The sequence below is a fragment of the Mustelus asterias genome, chromosome 6 (assembly GCF_964213995.1).
Source record: "Mustelus asterias chromosome 6, sMusAst1.hap1.1, whole genome shotgun sequence".
NCBI classification, from domain to species: Eukaryota; Metazoa; Chordata; class Chondrichthyes; order Carcharhiniformes; family Triakidae; genus Mustelus; species Mustelus asterias.
In genome coordinates this window covers 111,059,595-111,081,035 of record NC_135806.1, presented here as the reverse complement: position 1 = coordinate 111,081,035, position 21,441 = coordinate 111,059,595, and the positions used below count along the sequence as shown (strand labels likewise).

The following is a 21,441-nucleotide window of genomic DNA, read 5'->3' as shown; positions in this document are numbered from 1 at the left end:
GTAATGTGTAAGACATTATGTGTATGGTATGGTTCAATGAGTATAACTATGACAGGCTGTTGCTTGACTAGTCTGTTGGAAAGCTCTCCCAATTTTGGTACACAACCACCCCCCACCCAATGTTAGAAAGGAGGATGTTGCAGGGTTTAACAGGGCCTGGATTTGCCATTGTTGTTTCTGGTGGCTAGGTCAATGCCAGGTGGTCCATCTGGTATTATTCCCTCTGGGCTTGGCAACAGTTTGATACAACGGAGTGGCTTGCTAGGCCATTTCAGAGGGCACTGTTACAGAAAGAACATATATTTGCATAATGCCAAAGTTATTTCATAGCCAATTAATTAATTTTTTGAATAGTCATTGGCATAATGCAGGAAACAGTTGCAAATATGGGCACTGTATAATCCCAGAAACATCACTAAAACAAATGACGAATTGAGTCATTTTAGTAGTATTAGTTAATAAATACATATTATTGCAAATATCCAGTTCAAATATATATATTTTAGAATATAACAGTTTTAGGAACTAAAGATCAACAGCTAGAAAGGTAACATCATAAAATATTAGGTAGACTTACTTAGCTAAAGTACTGGAAACATAATGTTTGCAGTTATTTCAGTAAAATAAGTTATTCATGTGGTTTTCCAGAATTAACGAAAGGTAGTGCATTTGTATTTGCACTTGAGAACACACAATGTACATCACATTTCCAAGGAGATGGGTGGACTTTAGTGAAATTCTTTGTTTTGAGTTTATCCTTGTGAATTCAGTTGTGGCATAGCCAGCAACCAAGATTGGTTAACGCTTGGAAAAGCAGCTAAGAGATGGTGTCAGCTTTGGGTCTTAAGTAACTTGCAGCTCTTCAAAAGTTGAGAGAAAAGACTAGAGCAAACACAGGATTTGTCATCCATGAAGCATTTGGGAGATGGTATTCAGTATATCAGAAAGTTGAAAAGGGAAGAAAACGACAGAGATATTTTCTGCTGGAAGCTAAAAGAAGAAATTTACAGGAATCCTCAGTGAAAGGCAGTTAATCTTATTGCAGTTGGAGTTCTGGAGATTGTTTGCAGTTTAAAACCAAACCAGGGGGCTATTGGAAACCAAGGGTTGTTTTCCTAGGTTTTAAGCCACAGCACAGGCCCAGGCTTCAGAGTTGTGAAGTCAGGAAAGCAATTGGAGGGTGGCTTAGCCAAAAGCTAATGGAAGGATCCCCAAGAAAACTTGTACCTTGATGAATAGCTGGAACACTAAAGAGAAATCAAAGTAAATTATGGAGAGCGATGACATAACCTCTCGGGTTTGCTCCAACAAAAACCTTTCAAGATTTGTAAATAAAGGAGCTCTTTGGGGAGAGAAAAAAGTAGAACTGAGTTTATAGCATGAAACTTAATTAATTATAGTGTTAAGTTACTGGTGCAAGAGTAGGTAATTTAGCACCTCAAGTCTTCTCTGCCAATTAATACAATCATGACTGATCTCATCTTGGTCATTTTCCTGCCCGTTCATCACAGCCCTTCAAACCATTACTGATTAAAAATCTGGCCACCTCTTCCTTAAATTTACTCAATGTCCCGGCATCCAGCACGGTCCAGGGTAGTGAATTCTACACACACAATCCTTTGAGAGGAGTAATTTCTCCTCATCTCTGTTTTAAATCTGCCACCCCTTACCCTATGACTTCTTGTTCTAGATCGCCCTACAAGAGGAAACATCCGCTCCACCTCTACTTTGTCAATCCCCCTTATCTTGTGCACCTCAGTTAGTTCTCCTCTCATTCTTCTGAACTCCAGGGAGTATCATCCTAAACTGCCCAGTCTTTGTAAAACAAACCCCTCATCTCAGGAATCAATCTATTGAACCTCCTCTGAACCACCTCCAACACAACTACATCCCTCCTCAACATGGAGACCAAAACTGTACCTAATTTTCTAAGTCCGGTCTCACTAATGCTTTGTACAGTAGCAGCAACACTTCACTTCTTTTATATTCTATTCCTATAGCAATAAATGCCAAGATTCCATTTGCCTTCCTTACTATCTGCTTTACTTGCAGACTAGTTTTCTGCGATTCATGTACGTGGACACCCAAATCACTCTGCAATGAAGCACTCTGAAGTTTCTCTCCATTTAGATAATAAATTGTCCTTGTATATTTCCTATCAAAGTGGATAACTTCTCACTTATCCATGTTAAACTCCATCTGCCAAATTTTGCCCCATTCACTTAACCTATCCATATCCATTTATAAATTGCTTATTTCATTATCGCAACTATTTGTGTCATCCACAAATATGGCTATGATACCTACTATCCCTGCATCCAAGTCATTAATATAGATAGTAAATAGTTGGGATCCGAAGACAGTTACATCTTGCCAACCAGAAAAATACCTATTTATCCCAACTCTCTGCTTTCTGTTGGTTAGTCAATCCTCTATCCAAGCTAATAAATTACCCTAATCCCATGTGAACTAACCTTGTGTATTAACCTTTTGTGTTGCATCTTATCAAATGCCTCCTGGAAGTCCAGGTATACTACAGGATCCCCATTATCCACCTTGCTTATTACATTTTCGAAGAACTCGAGCATATTAGCAATGCTGACTTTGATGGATTGCATTTTGTCTTTCTAATGTCCTGTTATTACTTCCTTAACAATGGATTCTAACAATTTCCCAATAACAGATGTTAAACTAATTGGCCTATAGTTTCCTACGTTTTCCCTCCCTCCCTTTTTGAATAAGGGAGATATATTAGCATTTTTCCAATCCACCAGAACCTTTCCCGCATCCAGGGAATTTTGGGATATTGTAACCAAAGGATCCACTAACTCCAAAGCCACTTCCTTTAAGACTCTAGGGTATAGGCCATCAAACCCTGGGGACTTGCCTGCATTCAATCCCAATAGATTGCTCAGTAGTTTTCCTCAGTGATGATAATAGTTCTAAGTTGCTCCCTGTCTATAACCTCTGCATTTTCTGTTACTCCTGGGATGGTACTCGTGTCCTCAGCCATAAAAACTGAGGGAAAATATTGATTTAGTAACTCAGCCATTTCTGCAATCCCCACTATCAATGCCCCAGCCTAATTTTCCAAGGGACCAACATTCACTTTAGCTACTCTCTTCCTTTTTATATACATACAGAAGTTTTTGCGGCCTGCTTTTATATTTTGCGCTAGTTTTCTTTTATAATTTACCTTTGCTATTTTTATTACATTTTTCGTGACCCTTGTTGATGTTTAAAAGCTTCCCAATCTTCCAGTGTGCCACAGCCATTGCAATACAATATGCCTTAGTTTTTGTCTTTATGTTATCTTTAAATTCCTTGCTTAGCCATGGAAGTCTTTCTCCCTCTTCTCTGGAGTATATTGTAATTGGGAGGACTTGATTATCTCCTTAAATATCTGCCACTGTTCAGCAACTGTCTTACCTTTTAGTCTTCCTGCCCAGTCCATTTGGGCTAAATCTGTCTTCATGCCTATGTCATTTCCTTTGTTTAACTCCAGAATGCTAGTGTGGAACTCCAAATTCTAGTATGCTATGATTACTCTTCCCCAGAGGTTCCTTAGCTATGAGATCATTTATTGGCTCTACCTCATTACATAATACCAAATCTACAATAGCTTGTTCCCTGGTTCATTCCATAACATATTGCTCCAAAAAACAATTTCCAATACATTTAATGAACTCTCCCTCGAGGTTACCCTTGCCAATTTGATTATTCTGGTCAATACGCATGTTAAAATCACCCATGATTTTTGCCGTACCTTTCTTACAAATCCTCAGTACTTCTTAGTCTATACAGTGTGCCACTGCAGAACTACTGTTTGGGGACCTATAGATTACTCCCATCAGGGACTTCTTTCCCTTGCTATTTCTTATTTCTACCCAGACTGTTTCTATGTCTTGGACTACAGTTCCTATATCATTTCTCACTACAGCACAGATTTCTTCCTTAGCAAAGCTGCACCACTTCCTTTTCCTTCCTGAATCTCCTTGTGAAATACTGAGTACCCTTGAACATTCAATTCCCAAACCTGGTTACCCTGCTACCACATCTCAGTAGTCGCCATTAAATCATACCCTATTTAATTTTATTCTGAATGCTTTGTGCATTCGGATACAAAGCTTTTAAGTTTGTTTTATTATCCAATTTCTCTCTTCTTGTATGAGCGCTTGGTGCAATATGACTTTCATATGGTCTGTCACATCCTTTTGCTTCATGTTGACACTCAGACTCATCATTAACCTGCACTCATAGAAACATATAAAATAGAAGCAGGAATAGACCATTCGGCCCTTCGAGCCTGCTCCACCCTCATTTTGATCATGGTTGATCATCAAATTCAATATCCTGATCCCACCTTTCCCCCATATCCCTTTAGCCACAAGGGCTATATCTAATTTCTTCTTGAAATTGCTCCTACCTTCTTTAACTATGACTTCCTAATTTCCAATGCAACTGAACCCTCACCCCCAATATTTTGTTTAAAGTCCTCTCTACTTCCGTAGTTGTGTGATTTGCAAGGACACTGGCCCCAGCACCGTTAAGATGTAGGCAATCCCAACAGTATAGCCCCCACTTTTCCCAGTACTGATGCCAATGCCCACGAACCAAAACCCACTTCTCTCACAACAGTCTTTGAAACTTTTTCCTACTGTAAATCTATATGAAACTTGAAAACTGCCACGACCCCTTGACAGTGGGATGGAGTGGAGGAGGACAGCCTTGAGAATGGGGTGTGGATCTGAGTGTAAAGTAGAGTAAAGTGGGTGAGAGCAGGGAGCAAAGGTTAAACATGGTGGGAAGTGTTTAAAATGCAAGGTTTTTTTAAAAAAGGAAAAACACCCATCTTTTCTTTTAATCCAAAATATTAGCCTCTATAACTGGACTGGAGTTTATTAACTTCAGCAGAAACACACCCCAATTAACACAGTCTTTGCTGTGATTAACAACTGAATCCAATAACTGTAGTTACTCATGAACTTGCTGGTGCCTCAACAGGTCGCATGACTGACATTTGGAACAGGTGAACAGTCTCTTTCCAGTATGACTCTGCAGTCACTTGTGAACTCACCCATGTGTCACTTGGTTTGCTAACTGAATGAATCTCTTCCCACACTCGGAGCAATTGAATGGCCTCTACCCGGTGTGAACCAGCTGCTGCGTCAGCAGGGCCGATGACTGAGCAAATCCCTTCCCACAGACAGAACAGGTGAATGGCCTTTCCCCAGAGTGAACCCGCTGGCGTATCAGCAGTTGAGATGACTGAGTGAATCCATTCCCACACAGAGAGCAGGTGAGTGGTCTCTCCTCAGTGTGACTGTGCTGGTGTCCAGTAAGGGCGAATGATTGCCTGATCTTCCTTCCACAGAATGTGCAGCTGAACAGCTTCTCCTGTGTGGGAGTTCACTGGTATGACTGGAGGACGAATAATGCAGCGAATCCTTTTCCAAACACGGAGCATGTGAATGGCCTCTCTCCAGTGTGGCTGCGTCGTTGAGTTTCCAGCTTTGATTGAATTCCTTCTCACAGCCCCCACATTCCCACGGTTTCCCCATGGTGTGACAGCACTTATTTCTTGACAGGCCGGATGAATGGTTGAGGGCTTGTCCACACAGAGCATGTGTATGGTTTCTCGCTCTTGTGATTGACTCCAAGTTCAAATTCCTAAGATAGGTTAAATCGAGCGGCTCTGTCAGATCTTGCAATGACGTTTGAGATTTCTGACTGCAAACCGTCATCTCCTAATATCCATCTAACACTGACTCCACTTCTCTGGGATAAATAAGCGCCAAAGCCATCAATCACACTAAGCAGCAGTGTGTAGCTCAGTGTCATGAAGCACTGCTGCAAGTTCCCTATCAACAAGCCTTTTTGCAGTAGGATTAACCCCCAAAGACCTGTCCCGTAGGCCACACCCATCAATAAAAAATAAACATGAGGATTTAAAGGGGTCACGTAGCTTTTAGCACTCAGTTCAAGCTCAATGGCAACCATTACTGCCTTGCAGCTCATGACCCACAGTTTGGAAAGCCCTGCAAAAAAGTTTATTTTTGTTTAAAAACATGAAATCTTGGGATATAGATCAGTTGATTAATTGCAGAGTGTTCAGATTTTTTCTTTAAATGTTCACAGTCCCTAAGAGGATCATGACAATGTCAGGAAGGTACTCAGAGGCTGGGTCTCTTTTCTCTTGGGGAAAAAGGCTGAGGGGTGACCTGATAGAGGTATTTACAATTCTGGTAGTATTATACAATTATGGACGAGATGCACAGAGAATGTTTCATTACTTGCGAAAGAGCATAGCGAGAGACTATATAAGATAGTCACCAAGAAATCCAATAAGGAAATCAGAAGGAATTTCTTTACCCAAACAGTAGCCTGAATGCAGAATTCACCATCATATTTACGTTCTTTTGAAGCAAATAGCACTGATGCATCTAAGGGGAAACTAGACATACATACGAGGGAGAAAGGAATAGGTGGCTATGGTGATAGATTCAGATGAGAAAATATTGAGAGGTGGCTTCAGTGGAGTACAAACACCAGCATGGACTTAATGGGCCGATTAAGGCTATTATAATCTGATGTAATTCTATTAAAAAATGTTGGCCTTAGTGTCAGGAGACCCCACTGCTCTTCTTCAGATAGTGCCATGGAATTTTTACATCCACCCAAGATGGCAAATAGGAGTGCAGTATAAATTCTCATCCAAAAGACAGGAGAAGTAACAATTTCATTCATATCCAAACATTGCACTTCAAAAGTTGCTAGAATTATGAGGTATGTCACTGGTTTTGGCACTAACATGTTCATTCATTTCCAGAAAGTTAGCTTGAAAGGATGTGACATTTACAAAGTCATAACATTTTTCATGGGTTACAATATTACATAGAATTTACAAAACAGAAACAGACCACTCAGCCCAAATAGTCAATGCTGGTTTTAATGCTCCACATTTTAATTTTTATTCATGCATGGGCATTGCCGGCTAGCCAGCATTTATTGCCCATCCGTAGCTGCCCTTGAACTGAGTGGCTTGCTAGGCCATTTCAGAGGGCAGTTGGGAGTCAATCACATTGCGGTGGCTCTGTAGTCACATGTAGGCCAGAGCAAGTAAGGACAGCAGATTTCCTTCCTTAAAGGACATTAGTGAACCAGATGGGTTTTTCCAACATTTGACAATGGTTTCATGGTCATCGGTAGATTCCTAATTCCAGATATTTTTGATTGAATTCAAATTCCACCATCTCCCATGGTGGGATTTGAACTCGGGTCTACAGAACATTTTCTGAGTTTCTGGATTAATAGTCTAGTGATAATACCACTAGACTGTCACCTCCTCACGTGAAATTCCTCTCACTTGATTTGATTTAACCATATCAGCAAACACTTCCATTTCTTTCTCCCTCAGGTACTGATCTAGCATGCTCTTAAATGCATCGGGGCGGCACAGTGGCGAGCACTGCGGCCTCACAGCACCAAGGACCCAGGTTCGATTCCCGGTTTGGGTCACTGTCTGTGTGGAGTTTGCACGTTCTCCCCGTGTCTGCGTGGGTTTCCTCCGGGTGCTCCGGTTTCCTCCCACAGTCCAAAGATGTGCTGATTAGGTGGACTGGCCATGCTAAATTGTCCCTTAGTGTCAGGGGGATTAGCTAGGGTAAATGCATGGGACTATGGGGATGGGGTTGGGTGGGATTGTGGTCGGTGCAGACCTGATAGGCCGAATGGCCTCCTTCCGCACTGCAGGATTCTATGATTCCATCTCTGCTATTCACCTCAATGTGGTAACAACTTTCATATTCTAACCACTCTATGCTAAGAAGTATCTCGGCATTTCTGTGAAGCGTCAAGGGATGCTTTACCACAGTAAAATATGCTATTTAAATTCTAGTTGTTGTTACCCTAAAAATAATGGGGGAGATTTATGCTGCTCTGCATCTGTGAATATTGGATCATGGGAGGGGTGACTACAGGAAAATTCAAGCAGATTGGACTGCATGTCTTTAAGTGAGCCCACCCAATTTTTTTTTATTTACGTAAAAAATTAATACTTTTAGAAAGTTGGAACCACCTCTTAAAAATAAAATGGAATGACCTAATTATATTAATAATGTTTCAATGTTTTTCTGCAAGATCTTTTTCTGATCCATGTATATTTCAGGGAATCTGAATGTTTCAAATACTTTCACTGAGTTAATGTGAAAACATGTTACTTGACCTTCGTTTCTGCCAATGGACAGGTTTAATTTGCAACGCACAGTCCTCAAAACTTTCAAATTATAAATGTCAGTCTTGGCTCAGTGGCAGCATTCTCAACTCTGAATCAGAAAGTTGTGGCTTAAAGCTCCATTCCTGGTACTTGAGCACATAAATAAGCTCATCATTTATATCATTGCTTCATATGGAACCATGCTGTGTGCAAGTGGGCTTCCTCCCCTTCCCCCAGCAGTCACGATACTTCAAAAGTACTGGACAGAATGTGAAGCATTTGGGGTCATCCTGAGATTGTAAATGACAAGTTGTTCCGCATCTTACAGATATGACCCACATCTGCCTCAAAGACGAAGGTCATCCCAGCCTGCATTCTTTGTTTATCCTGCTTGAGGGTATTGTGCCATGACAGCGTACTATAAACTATTACCCTATCAATTACAATTCCATTGTAAATGTCTTAATACTCCTGCCAAAAAGATAGTTATTATTTAACTGACTTGCTCTTTCAGATGCCAGTACACATTGCCAAAAGGTGTCCTAATGGACAACAATGCTGCTTTCAATTGGCCTGTGGTTGAAGTGAAAAGTATAAATATGCAAATAGTAGTGATAATTATAACAGAAATGAGAAGTTCTCCAGCAGTGTCTTTGTGAGCCTTAAGTCCAGAATTGTTTAAAGATAAAGCACTTAGTTTAAACCTTTGATCCAAATTCCAAGATGGCACCAGAGCGAGGTGACTTCTTGCAAGCTGTATCCAGCATACCTTCTAACTCTCTCTATGAACAGTATGCTTTGTCTGTAGAGCATGCAAGAAACAATATACTTTTCACTGTATGTTAATACATGTGACAATAATGAAATCAAATCAAATAAGAAATGTTAATAGATTGAAATCAAAGCTGCAGCACTTTCCTCTCTTACAACTTTTTGCCTAAAAGCAATAACTCAATACCCATTTCTTTTAAATTATTCAATATCCTGTAGTCACAGTTTTAAAAATCCAATCTTAGGGGAAGGTGACCAGCAGGGACCTGCATGGAGGTGAGACAGAGGACAATTCCAAATCACTCCTTATTTGTTGTTATTCCTCAAGGATGACATTGGCAGAGACCAAATTACCTGATTGAGCTGTGACTAACAAAATTCCATCTGATACAGAAAGAGTGGTGGGGAAAGAGAGTACGGAAGGACAGATGTGAGGAAATAACATTGTTGGTAATCATTGAAACAAGATCACCTGAGGTTTTCAGCAAAATGAGAGAAAAAAGTCTGAAAGGATAGATTAACGGCACAGGTGGTACAGTGGTTAGCACTGCTGCCTCACAGCACCAGGGACCCAGGTTCAATTCTGGCCTCGGGTCAGTGTCTGTGTGGTGTTTGCACTTTCCTCCCATGTCTGCGTGGGTTTCCTCCGGGTGCTCCGGTTTCCTCCCACATGCCAACGATGTGCGGGTTACGTTGATTGGCCATGCTAAATTGACCCTAGTATCAGGGGGGTTTGCAGAGTAAATGTGTGGGGTTACAGGAATAGGGTCTGGGTGGGATTGTGGTCGGTGCAGACTCGATGGGCTGAATGGCCTCCTTCTGTACTGTAGGGATTTTATCCTAAACTTGGATGAATAAATGTACAGTTGTCAACTGCTGCTCAAGTATTTCAACAACTGAAACCTATGATTCAATATACCAACCTTCTGTTGGGCTAATAGAAATGCTTTAAATGATCTATTTAACCACATCATTGAATACCCTGCTCACTGATACTCAGTTCCTGATCTCATTACAGCCTTGGTTCAAACATGGACAAAAATGCTGAATTCCAGAGGTGAGGTTTTGCATAACTGCCTTTGACATCAGGGCAGCATTTGACTGAGTGTGCCATCAAGGAGCCCTAGCACAACTGGAATCATTGGAAATCATTGGCTTACATCAAAAATATTTTATTTACTAAGAAACTGACTAATGTAAAAAAAACTTTAAAACATGCCTACTTAGAACCTCTGCACCGAAGAAAAGAAGTTCAATTTGTTTCTCATGCTTTATTGTCCTCGAGGGAAGGTGGTGGTGAGCTGTCTTCTTGAACTGCTGCAGCCTATCTAGTGTAGGTACATCCAAATGCTGTTAGGAACAGAGTTGCAAGATTTTCATCCAACGACAATGAAGGAATGGGAATTTAGTTCCAAAGAACAAGAACAAAGAACAATACAGCACAGGAACAGGCCCTTCGGCCCTCCAAGCCCGCGCCGCTCCCTGGTCCAAACTCGACCATTCTTTTGTATCCCTCCATTCCCACTCCGTTCATATGGCTGTCTAGATAAGTCTTAAACGTTCCCAGTGTGTCCGCCTCCACCACCTTGCCTGGCAGCGCATTCCAGGCCCCCACCACCCTCTGTGTAAAATATGTCCTTCTGATATCTGTGTTAAACCTCCCCCACTTCACCTTGAACCTATGACCCCTCATGAACGTCACCACCGACCTGGGGAAAAGCTTCCCACCGTTCACCCTATCTATGCCTTTCATAATTTTATACACCTCTATTAAGTCTCCCCTCATCCTCCGTCTTTCCAGGGGGAACAACCCCAGTCTACTCAATCTCTCCTCATAACTAAGCCCCTCCATACCAGGCAACATCCTGGTAAACCTCCTCTGCACTCTCTCCAAAGCCTCCACGTCCTTCTGGTAGAGGTACAATGTTGTGTAATTTGGAGGGGAACTTACAGGCAGTGGTGTTTCCATGTCCTTCAAGGTGGCAGAGGTCACAAGTTTGAAAGGTGCTGTCAAAGGAGCCTTGGTGAGTTGCTGCAGTGCATCTTGTAAATGGTAAACACTGCTCAAAATGGATGAGTACTGTGGAAGCATAGTAATCAGCAGGCAGTTTCCCTGTCCACATTTAACCTTAAGTCATGAGCTTTCACGGGGTCTGGTGTCCATGTTGAGGACTCTGAAGGGCAACTCACTCCCAACTGTATACTACTTTTCAGTGGAGCAGGACATGCCCAGCAATGGTGATGGACACTGAGTGTCCAGTGATTCAGTGAAAATGATTATAGGCTGTTGCTGGACAGAGGATGGGGCACGTGTCAAAGAAAGAAGCGGGAAAATAATAACAGAAAGGTCGAGATAGAGAATTAAAAAGAGGTGGGCAGCAAGAGAGACAGCAACCAAACACCTGACAAACAGATTCACAACTTTATTGTACCAGATATAAATTTATCACAATTAACTGGGCTGAACTATTAATGGGTAAACCTACAAACAGCGAGAAGTATTCAAAATAATATCTGGTACAGTACCAAACCAGCACATATTGTGATCAGGCAAAGGGATTCCCAATAGTCTAGTTAAGCAATCATGGTCAACAAATGAAGATGTACCATCAAGCTAAACAAAAATATTTACACAAACGCAGCGAAAGCGGTAAATCAGCAAAATAGCAAAGCCATAAAAACCCTCAGGAATACAAAAAGTAATAAAAGGTGCACAAAGGGAATATGGAAAAAAATCTTGCAAACAATATCAAAGTAAATATTTTGATAAACAAGAGGAGAATGGTAAAAGGGAACGTGATCCCATTAAAAACAATTCAGTGCTTTGCAGGATGGATTACAATGGAGGACAGAGAGAACTGGGGGTGCCAGGTAATTGAGACTTGACATGGGATAAGATGCAGGCAGAAGATGTCTGGTTAAGTTGGGGCATGGGTAGGGCAGGGCTTGGGAGTTGGGCTTGGAGGACTTTAGGAAAGTGAAGCTGTCAAAGGTTTTATTGGCAACCAGAATGTATTAGGGGTGTAGTCCTGCAAGATTTTGATGATGGAAATAAGAACTTTTAGTAACAGATGACGCAGAAGACATAGATGATATTATGATGGATTGGAGATAATGATAATTTCAATTTAGTGGTTTTATAATCGTGCATTCGTTGCAAGTGCATTTTTGTTAAGTATTTTGAATCAGTTACAGAGATTGAAATCCATCCCATCCATCTGTCATTACTTTTCCAACTACTAAAGTTAGAGTCAACAATAAAGCAATTTATCAGACATATTGTTTGTGGTAAATATGCCAAACATGGTTTATCTCATGCATCAGAAAAAGCATTAAAATGTCACGCTTGCTTTGTTTTGTAACAAGTGAATGTCAGTTGGAACTAACCTTAGAAGCTTCCAAAATTATTTTGTTAATTTTTTCTTTATCCAACCCTTCCATTCCAGCTTTGTTATCATTGAGAGCCATTCTGGAAAGAATGCCACCATCACTGGGAGCAGAGCTATCTGCAGTTTCTTTTGCGGTGTGTTCCATGTTGATTTCTTTTTTTCCAATTTAATTTTACCTTTATCTTCTCTTATCATACATTCCAGCCCTAAATAATTGAAAACACAAAAGAGGTTTGACTAATTAGGACAAAACCTCATTCCAGATGTCAGGAACATAAGCAAGCAATCAATTTTAAAATACAGTTCTGACATGTTTATTTCTTGTTGCAATGCCATTATAAAATAAATACTATGTTTCTGATATTTTTTTCCAGGACAGATATTGACTGATTTTCCAGTCAGCAGTAAAGTTCAAAAGATAGCCCACCGACCAAATTTGGCCTGCAAATCTACCTTCTTGATGATTGCATGCAGAGCCAACTTCTGCTCCTTCGACAGGTTTTACATTCCCAGACACAGAACACTGAAAAGACTATTCCATGATTAAAAGGTGGTCAAAGATCAAGAAGCACCATTACCTGTCCTCCAACTCCAGCAATTTTAAGAGCTGGATCATTCTCCCCACTCTCTTACATTCTTTTTATATTTTGTTGGATGGGCAAAGACCTACTGAACTATAGCATTGTTAGGTCAGACCAAGGACATGCCTCTTCAAACACCACAGCTTGTAAACTGGCCACTCTGGATACAGGCCCAAACTGTCTAACCTTTTCTCATAAGAAAATCACTTCATCCCAGGAATCAGTTGAATGAATCGTCTCTGATCTGCTTCTAACATAGCAAACAATATTCAAGCTTTGGCTTAAAGTGGCAAGCAGCACTTGTGCAAGGCAAGTGGCAGGTGCAGACCACCTCCAACATGACAGAACCTAAATAGCTTCCCTTGAGATTCAACTCTTTAATCATTACCAAATCCCCCACAAGCAAACATGCTGGGAGTTACCTGAACTGGGCCAGCAACATAAATACTGTGGCTATAAGGGTAGGTCAAAGGTTCGATATTCTGTGGTGAGAAACTCACCACTTAACTCCACAAAAGCCTTACCACCACCTATAAGACAAAAGTCAGGAATGTGTTGGAATACTCTCCACTTGCCTGGATGAGCGTGGCTCCAGAGATAGTGGAGAAGTTTGACACGATCCAGGACAATGGAACCTGCTTAATTGGTACCCCATTCACCATCTTATCCATTCAATTCCACGACTATCCGCTGCCCTGTGGTTGCATTACATTTCATCCACTAAATACACTTCAACAATTGAGCAAGGCTTCTTCACATGAGTACAGCAAACCCAGGATTCCTACTATCTAGAAGGATAAGAGCAACAGGAGCATGGGTACACCACAACCTCCAAGTTCCCCTCCAAACCACACACCACCTTGACTTGGGAAATACAGTGTCATTCCTTCAACATCACTGAGTAAAAATCCTGAACCATCTCTTCTATCAGCATTGCAGGGGTACCAACACCACATCGAGTGCAATAAAGGAAGGTGGTTCACCCTCACCTTTCAAGGGTAATTAGGGATGGCCAATAAATGCTGCTTTGCCAGCAATGTCCCTGAACAAATAAAACTGTAAAAAAAAATCAAGACCATTGGAAAGCAAAGGTCCTGGGCAAAACCTTCGAGGAATATGGCTTGGAAACAATATTGTTGCCAGGACATCAGCATGGCTGTGCCAAACATGAACTATGTTGGAAGAATGGAGTCAGCTATGGAGCTTTCCTTAGATAGTACAACACCTACATCCATTCAATCTGGAAGCTATCCAGCCAGCCTGGTGAACTGAAGGCAACCACAGATTAAGAGACGACAAGCAATCCACAACAAAGCAATAAAGACATGGATTACCTCTTACACATCATCTATTTGAGCTATTTGTACAAACAAAATGGAAGAAAGTCTCAAGACTGACTGATACCTGTACAATGCAGGGACTAATTTATCAATGTCAATTTGTTAATAATACTAAGGACAGACCCCTCAACCTGATAGATTTGTGATAATGCACAGCCTTTGGGCAGTTGTTGAGATGAAGAAATGGAGGATGGGGGTAAATGGGACTTTGTTTCCGCTGTGTTGGGCAGGAGCAATTCAGTGTTCATTCGAGTGGCACAATATTTAGCACTGCTGCCTCTCCATGTCTGTGTAGGTTTCCTCCACGGCCCAAAAAAGACGTACTGGTTAGGTGCATTGACCATGCTAAATTCTCCCTCAGTGTACCCGAACAGTGTGGTGAGCAGGGAATTTTCACAGTAACTTCATTGCAGTGTTAATACAAGTCGACTTGTGACACGAATGTAAACTTTAAAACTTAAACTCACATGGTCCTCAGTTATTTGTACAGGCAGCGGGAGGTCTTACTTTTGTGTGCACCAGGATTTAACTTTAAGGCAGGTAGAGCTCCCCCTTTTGTCTTCAGGCCCCCAGATTATTGTTTAACGATACGCAGCTCACTCATCAGTGTTAATACATTTCTCTCACCTTCCATTCCAAAGATTGAACATCCTTAACAAGACCATCCATTTACTTTGAAGTAACATACTACATAGTTTAGGAAAGGAAATTATAAAGTAAAGTTTATTTATTAGTCACGAGTAAGGCTTACATTAACAGTGCAGTGAAGTTACTGTTAAGTTCCCCTAGTCGCCACAGTCCGGTGCGCCTGTTCGGGTCAATGCACCTAACCAGTACGTCTTTTAGAATGTAGAAGGAAACCGGAGCACCCGGAGAAAACCCACACAGACACGGGGAGAATGTACAAACTCCACACAGTGACCCAAGCCGGGTATTGAACCTGGGCGCTGTGAGGTAGCAGTGCTAACCACTGTGCCACCGTGCCGTCCCACATAGACTTGTATTATCACATTTAATCACTCTGTTCATTAATGATGGCTGTTGTGGAATGTAAAACCTTAATGTTTATTAACTGGGGAAGGAAAGTCTGTCAAGCTGCGATAGAATCATAGAAACCCTACAGTACAGAAAGAGGCCATTCGGCCCATCGAGTCTGCACCGACCACAATCCCACCCAGGCCCTACCCCCACATCCCTACATATTTTACCCGCTAATCCCTCTAATCCACGCATCCCAGGACACTAAGGGGCAATTTTAGCATGGCCAATCAACCTAACCCGCACATCTTTGGACTGTGGGAGGAAACCGGAGCACCCGGAGGAAACCCACGCAGACGCGAGGAGAATGTGCAAACTCCACACAGACAGTGACCCGAGCCGGGATTCGAACCCAGGTCCCTGGAGCTGTGAAGCAGCAGTGCTAACCACTGTGCTACCGTGCCGCCCATGCCCGGGACTGCACAGAAGCAGAATGCCTGTGGAACGTTTTTATTTTCTCCTGATTTTTTTTCCCAGTGATTCTGCCCAGAGTCAACTGGGAAGTGTTAATTTGAGCCCAGGCCAATTTTCCTTCTTCCTAAAACCCAAATGCCACAAACAGGGATCAGATCTGTGACTTCCTTCACCTGCTTGTATCTAAATAAGAAGATATGGCTCATTTGTTCACTGCGTTAAGAGAGGAAAGTGCAGTAGGATGGGGGGATAGGGTGTAGTGGCTAATTGTGCATTTTACTGAATCGAAACCATTGTTCTTAAACCTATTATAATTAGATTTAAAATCTGACGATAGGGAAGGTAGTTTATGGTGGAAGGTGTGTTTGCTAATTATCATGATTGTGTCAATACAGCTTTTATTTAATTCACATAAAGCAGGGATGTTTGGTGTTCTCCATTTTCATAAACCATATAGATGAACATGTAGCCTCGAGGATATATGGAATTTAAATTTATTTTTCACTTTGTTTATATATATCTTATGTCATTGATACTTCCATATCTTGGTGTTACAACATGGAGTTGTCGTTCAAGATACAGCCCATTGCAAATCTCCGACTCAGAATTCAAACAGAACAAACCAGAAATTAAGTGGAGTGCAAATCAAATTAGGTTGGCTAGCATTGAGAGTTAAATCATCCCAAAGCAGAAGTCATAATTTGGACATCGTAATCACCCTGGGAGAGACAATTCAGTGATCCACTGCCAAATATTCATGCCTGCACTTTCCCAATTAGTAAACTTCTGACCTTTGTCCCACAGGAAAGTCAGCAAGCAGATGCTCAGTACTTCCTGAAAGAAAGAAGGGCTTTTTTAAAAAAACTTAAGAACAAATCACTCCAAACCACTTTGAGATATTTCACAAAGATCTGGAGCAACTTATCCATCCTCTGAATGGAGGACGGCTGGACTCAGGGTGAATTTGCACAAACTGGAAAAACACAACTTTTGTTTTTAAATGCTCAGTATAAATTAGGCTAGTTCAAAAACTGAGAACTAATTTCCTTGTATGACCCAATAAATATGTCCAGGTTTCCTTCGGAGAGAGAATTTGAGCCATCTCAGATAAATACTCAGCCTTAGTGGTGAGAAAAACTGCAAGGATGTACGCCAGTAAACAGCAGTGGCTTTCCACTATCTTAATCATCTCCTCATCCGGACCAGAAGTGTCATTAGCAGAGTTCTGGGATTAAACTTTCTACAAAACTAGATTAGGAATTCCTGTGGCCTTGGATCATAGCTCTCTCATTCATAATAATACAAACGTACAGCAAAATGCAGAAAGGAATAAAGCAAGTAAACAATCACATTCTGAATTTATAATGAAGCAACTCACATCACAGTGTACAACATTTAAATGAAATTGTCCTATAGCCAGAGTCTGATTTTGGGGAACAGGCTCTATGCTAATCTACTCTTGGTTTTTTGCCCACATAGTTTAGTGTGATACAGTTCACAGTGCAATACCTTATAGCATGAAACATTTCTGTACAGGTTTCTATACAGTGTCAGTTGTTGAATTATTGCTCCATCCTTATCCCTATCCTTCAATTTAGTTTCCAGCATTAAATAGTTATGGTTGGATGATTTGTGGAAACCATCCAACTTGTGGACTTGTCAACACTGTTTACTGATATATTTTAGTGATTAAGGAAACTCCCCTGACCAGCAGCAGAGATACAAAACCATCCATAATCTCACATCTTTCTGAATTGCCCGAGACTGACAGACACTCATTCCAAATAGGGATTAGGATACACTGGCTCTGATCTTTCTGGAGCGGGGCATCTCACAGCAACAGTCAGACCTTTTCCCTCACCGTTCAGCTTGAAAACTTTTGCGGAACGGTAACACAGTGGTTAGCACTGCTGCCTCACTGTGCTCGGGACCCTGCTTCGATTCCCGGCTTGGATCACAGTCTGTGTAAAGTTTGCACGTTCTCCCCGTGTCTGTGTGAGTTTCCTCCGGGTGCTCTGGTTTCCTCCCACATTCTGAAAGACGTGCTGGTTAGGTGCATTGACCCGAACACGCGCTGGATTGTGGCGACTAGGGGAATGTCGCAGTAACTTCATTGCAGTGTTAATATAAGCCTTACTTGTGACTAATATAAATAAACTTTATAAACATAACTTGCTGGATGAGCGAAAGGATATCCAAGACATTGTTGAATTACAGGACCAATAGACTATCTCTTTAACTACTGAAAAATGAGAAAGAGACAGAGCAGTAAACATGGTGAATTGGTCAAATTGGACATAGAAATAGAGGAGGAGAAATGATTGGATGGAGATCAAAAAGAGACAGGAATGAAAAATAAGAAAAAAAATTGTAATCTCTTACAACTTCCTGTAGGAATGAGACTCAATATTGTAAACTGTTCTCTTTTCTAGGTCAGAGAAGTTTCATTATAATTTATCCATTTAAAAGTAGTTACACCATTGAATTCCAGCTCTAACTTTCTGAAATTAGCTAAATTGGCTATGAATATTCAGGAGACATGGGGAGGTTGAGAGCAAACCACTGTTTTCATGAGGCTAAATTCCGAGCAGCACAAATTGTCTAGCAACTTGTTGCACTTGACAGGGCATCTCTTCCTCATCACACTATGAGACAATTTACACATACACACACACATATACGTGTTAAATTCACTGAGCCACCTTCTATTGCAAAGTGAACTACAGTTCAAAGTACTGCATCAACTGCAAGTTATGGAAGGTGTTCGGTAAATATAAGTTTTTTGTCAGACAAGGTCAGACTCCCTATGAGTGCTGTGTTTAAAAATGTAACACTGCATAACCGATCATGGGATCAGGTCAATAAGCAAAATCGGATATGTCTCAATCCTGTTACAGGATGAATCAGGTCTGATTCAGCTTTAAACGAGACTGACTCACTTTCTGCTCCACATATCTGTAACAAAGCCTCTCCTCCCCTCCCAACTCAGTGTGCTCTGAAATGATGGAATTATTGGACAGGGAATTAAAAACTAAAGCCTGTCACATACCAACCATTCGGCTGCAGGGATTTTTTTTAAAAATAAGTTATTCCATTCTCAAGAGTTACAAAGCCAATGTGCAGAGTGGACAGGGGTCAGCTGCTTGTTCCAATAAAACAATTGAAATTGAATCTAATTCATGGTCCCTCCCCCGAAGGAGACATACTTAGATCCCAGCTGACATTAAACCCTGACATTAGCCCAAACTCAGCTGCAGGACATTTCCGGTCAATGACAATATTGCCAACGGTGGGTGTCAACCGGGAAATGTCCTCTTGCATTTGTGCAGCTTTCTGGTCAGGGGTAACCGGAAGACTTTGCTGCTCAAGCTACCCAAACACTACAGATCTTTAATAACCGCAATCGGTTTGTTTCTTTATTTCCAGAACATTACCGGGGAATCATATTATTCGCAAACAAGCGGCCTCATCCCTCCGCCCGCTCCGATTGCAGTTCCGACGCGTACGTCATTTCCTGGCAACGTACGTCAGCGGGCAACACGGCCCACCGGAAGTACTGCTGACGTACAGTGAGGATTGGCCTGCCCCACCTTGCTCAATAGATCAGTCAGCGTTGCCTGTTACCCTCTGCTTGCTGTTTGTTAGCCTGATGTGCAAAGATTCATACGCCACCTTGAATTTGCATAATCTATATTACTTTTAAATACTTAAAAAAAAATTTTTTTTAAAAATACTACTTTTTTTTCCCTATTATACAGAGGATCATAGTGTGCAGAAGGAGGCCATTTGGCCCATCGAGCCTGTACTGACAACAATCCCACCCAGGCCCTAGCCCCTTAACTCCACATATTTGCCTTGCTAGTCTCCCTGACACCAAGGGGCAATTTATTTGATTTGATTTATTGTCACATGTATTAGTATACAGTGAAAAGTATTGTTTCTTGCATGTTATATAGCCAAAGCATACCGTTCATAGAGAAAGAAAGGAGAGAGTGCAGAACGTCGTGTCACAGTCATAGCTAGGGTGTAGAGAAAGATCAACTTAGTGTGAGGTAGGTCCATTCAAAAGTCTGATGGCAGCAGGGAAGAAGCTGTTCTTGAGTCAGTTGGTACGTGACCTCAGACTTATGTATCTTTTTCCCGACAGAGGAAGGTGGAAGAGAGAATGTCCGGGGTGCGTGGGGTCCTTAATCATGCTGGTTGCTTTTCCGAGGCAGCGGAAAGTGCAGACAGAGTCAATGGTTGGGAGGCTGGTTTGCGTGGTGGACTGGGCTTCATTCACGATCCTTTGTAGTTTTTTACGGTCTTGGGCAGAGCAGGAGCCACACCAAGCTGTGATACAACCAGAAAGAATGCTTTCTATGGTGCATCTGTAAAAGTTGGTGAGATTCGTAGCTGACATGCCGAATTTCCTTCGTCTTCTGAAAAAATAGAAGTGTTGGTTTCCTTAACTATAGTGTTGGCATGGGGGGACTAGACAGATTGTTGGTGATCTGAACACCTAAAAACTTGAAGCTCTCGACCATTTCTACTTTATACCCATTGATGTAGATAGGGGCATGTTCTCCACTATGCTTCCTGAAGTCGATGATTATCTCCTTCATTTTGTCATCATTGAGTGACAGATTATTGTCATCGCACCAGTTCACCAGATTCTCTATCTCATTCCTGTACTCTGTCTCGTCATTGTTTGAGATCCAACCCACTACGGTGTTGTCATCAGCAAACCTGAAAATCGAGTTGGAGGGGAATTTGGCCACAGTCATAGGTGTATAACGAGTATAGTAGGGGGCTGAGGACACAGTCTTGTGGGGCATCAGTGTTGAGGATGATTGTGGAGGAGATGTTGTTGCCTATCCTGACTGACTGTGGTCTGTGGGTTAGGAAGTTCCGGATCCAGTCACAGGGGGAGGAGCCGAGCCCCAGGCCACGGAGTCCAATTAACATATCCAATTAACCTTACCCGCACATCTTTGGACTACATTCTACGTTTATAATTTGGAAAGTGGCCATGTAAAAAAGATTGCTCTACTGTAACTACGCCCCTCCCTCCTCCCGCTCCAGCTGAAGTGTTGCAGCACCATGACTGGCAGGAGGATATAATTATAGTGTAACAATAATTATGTGTGTACTGTGTGTCAATTATAGATGTGGAAATTGGAATTTATAATAGTCGACATGCAAAAGGCAGGACAAATGTATAACTTTTAAAAAGAAGACAAAATGCCCCAAATCCAATTTGGATACCGCTCTCTAATCTCATCTCACCTGAAGACCTAATGAGCTTTGGCTTCATGTGAGCAACGCCATGGCAGATCAACTAACATATACAAGGAAAAGGGTGAAGACATTGTAACAAGCTGATTTATTCATTGGAACCACATGGCCATGAATTTATTATTGCTTGCATGGTCGCCGCAGGTCCTGCTCCTTAACCAGCCTCTTCAAATCCTGCTCCCAAGCTTTCTGGTTTCTCTTGTTCCGCAATAGACATTCTGGGTGGCACGTTGGCACAGTGGTGAGCACTGCTGCCTCACAGCGCCGGAGACCTGGGTTTGATTCTGATCTTGGGTAACTGTCTGTGTGGAGTTTGCACATTCTCCCCATGTCTGTGTGTGTTTTTATTTCAGATTTCCAGCACCCACAGTGTTTTGCTTTTATATTAGTGACGCAAAATAGCTGTTCAGTTCATA

At 41.6% G+C, this 21,441-nt stretch overlaps 1 protein-coding gene across 2 annotated transcripts in view; it reads right to left on the bottom strand.

Moving 5' to 3' along the window:
- polk (polymerase (DNA directed) kappa) overlaps window positions 1–19,284 on the bottom strand; it is a 109,338-nt gene extending 90,054 nt beyond the window's left edge. The window contains exons 1-2 of one of the 2 annotated variants that reach the window (XM_078214920.1): window positions 19,183–19,284; window positions 12,374–12,581 (exon numbers count right to left, since the gene is read on the bottom strand). In XM_078214920.1, the coding sequence (XP_078071046.1) occupies window positions 12,374–12,520 (147 nt within the window). In that variant the 5' untranslated portion in view covers window positions 12,521–12,581; window positions 19,183–19,284. The remainder of the gene's footprint in view (window positions 1–12,373; window positions 12,582–19,182) is intronic. The other variant, XM_078214921.1, reaches the window with a different exon arrangement.
- Between the last annotated feature and the right edge of the window lie 2,157 nt (window positions 19,285–21,441).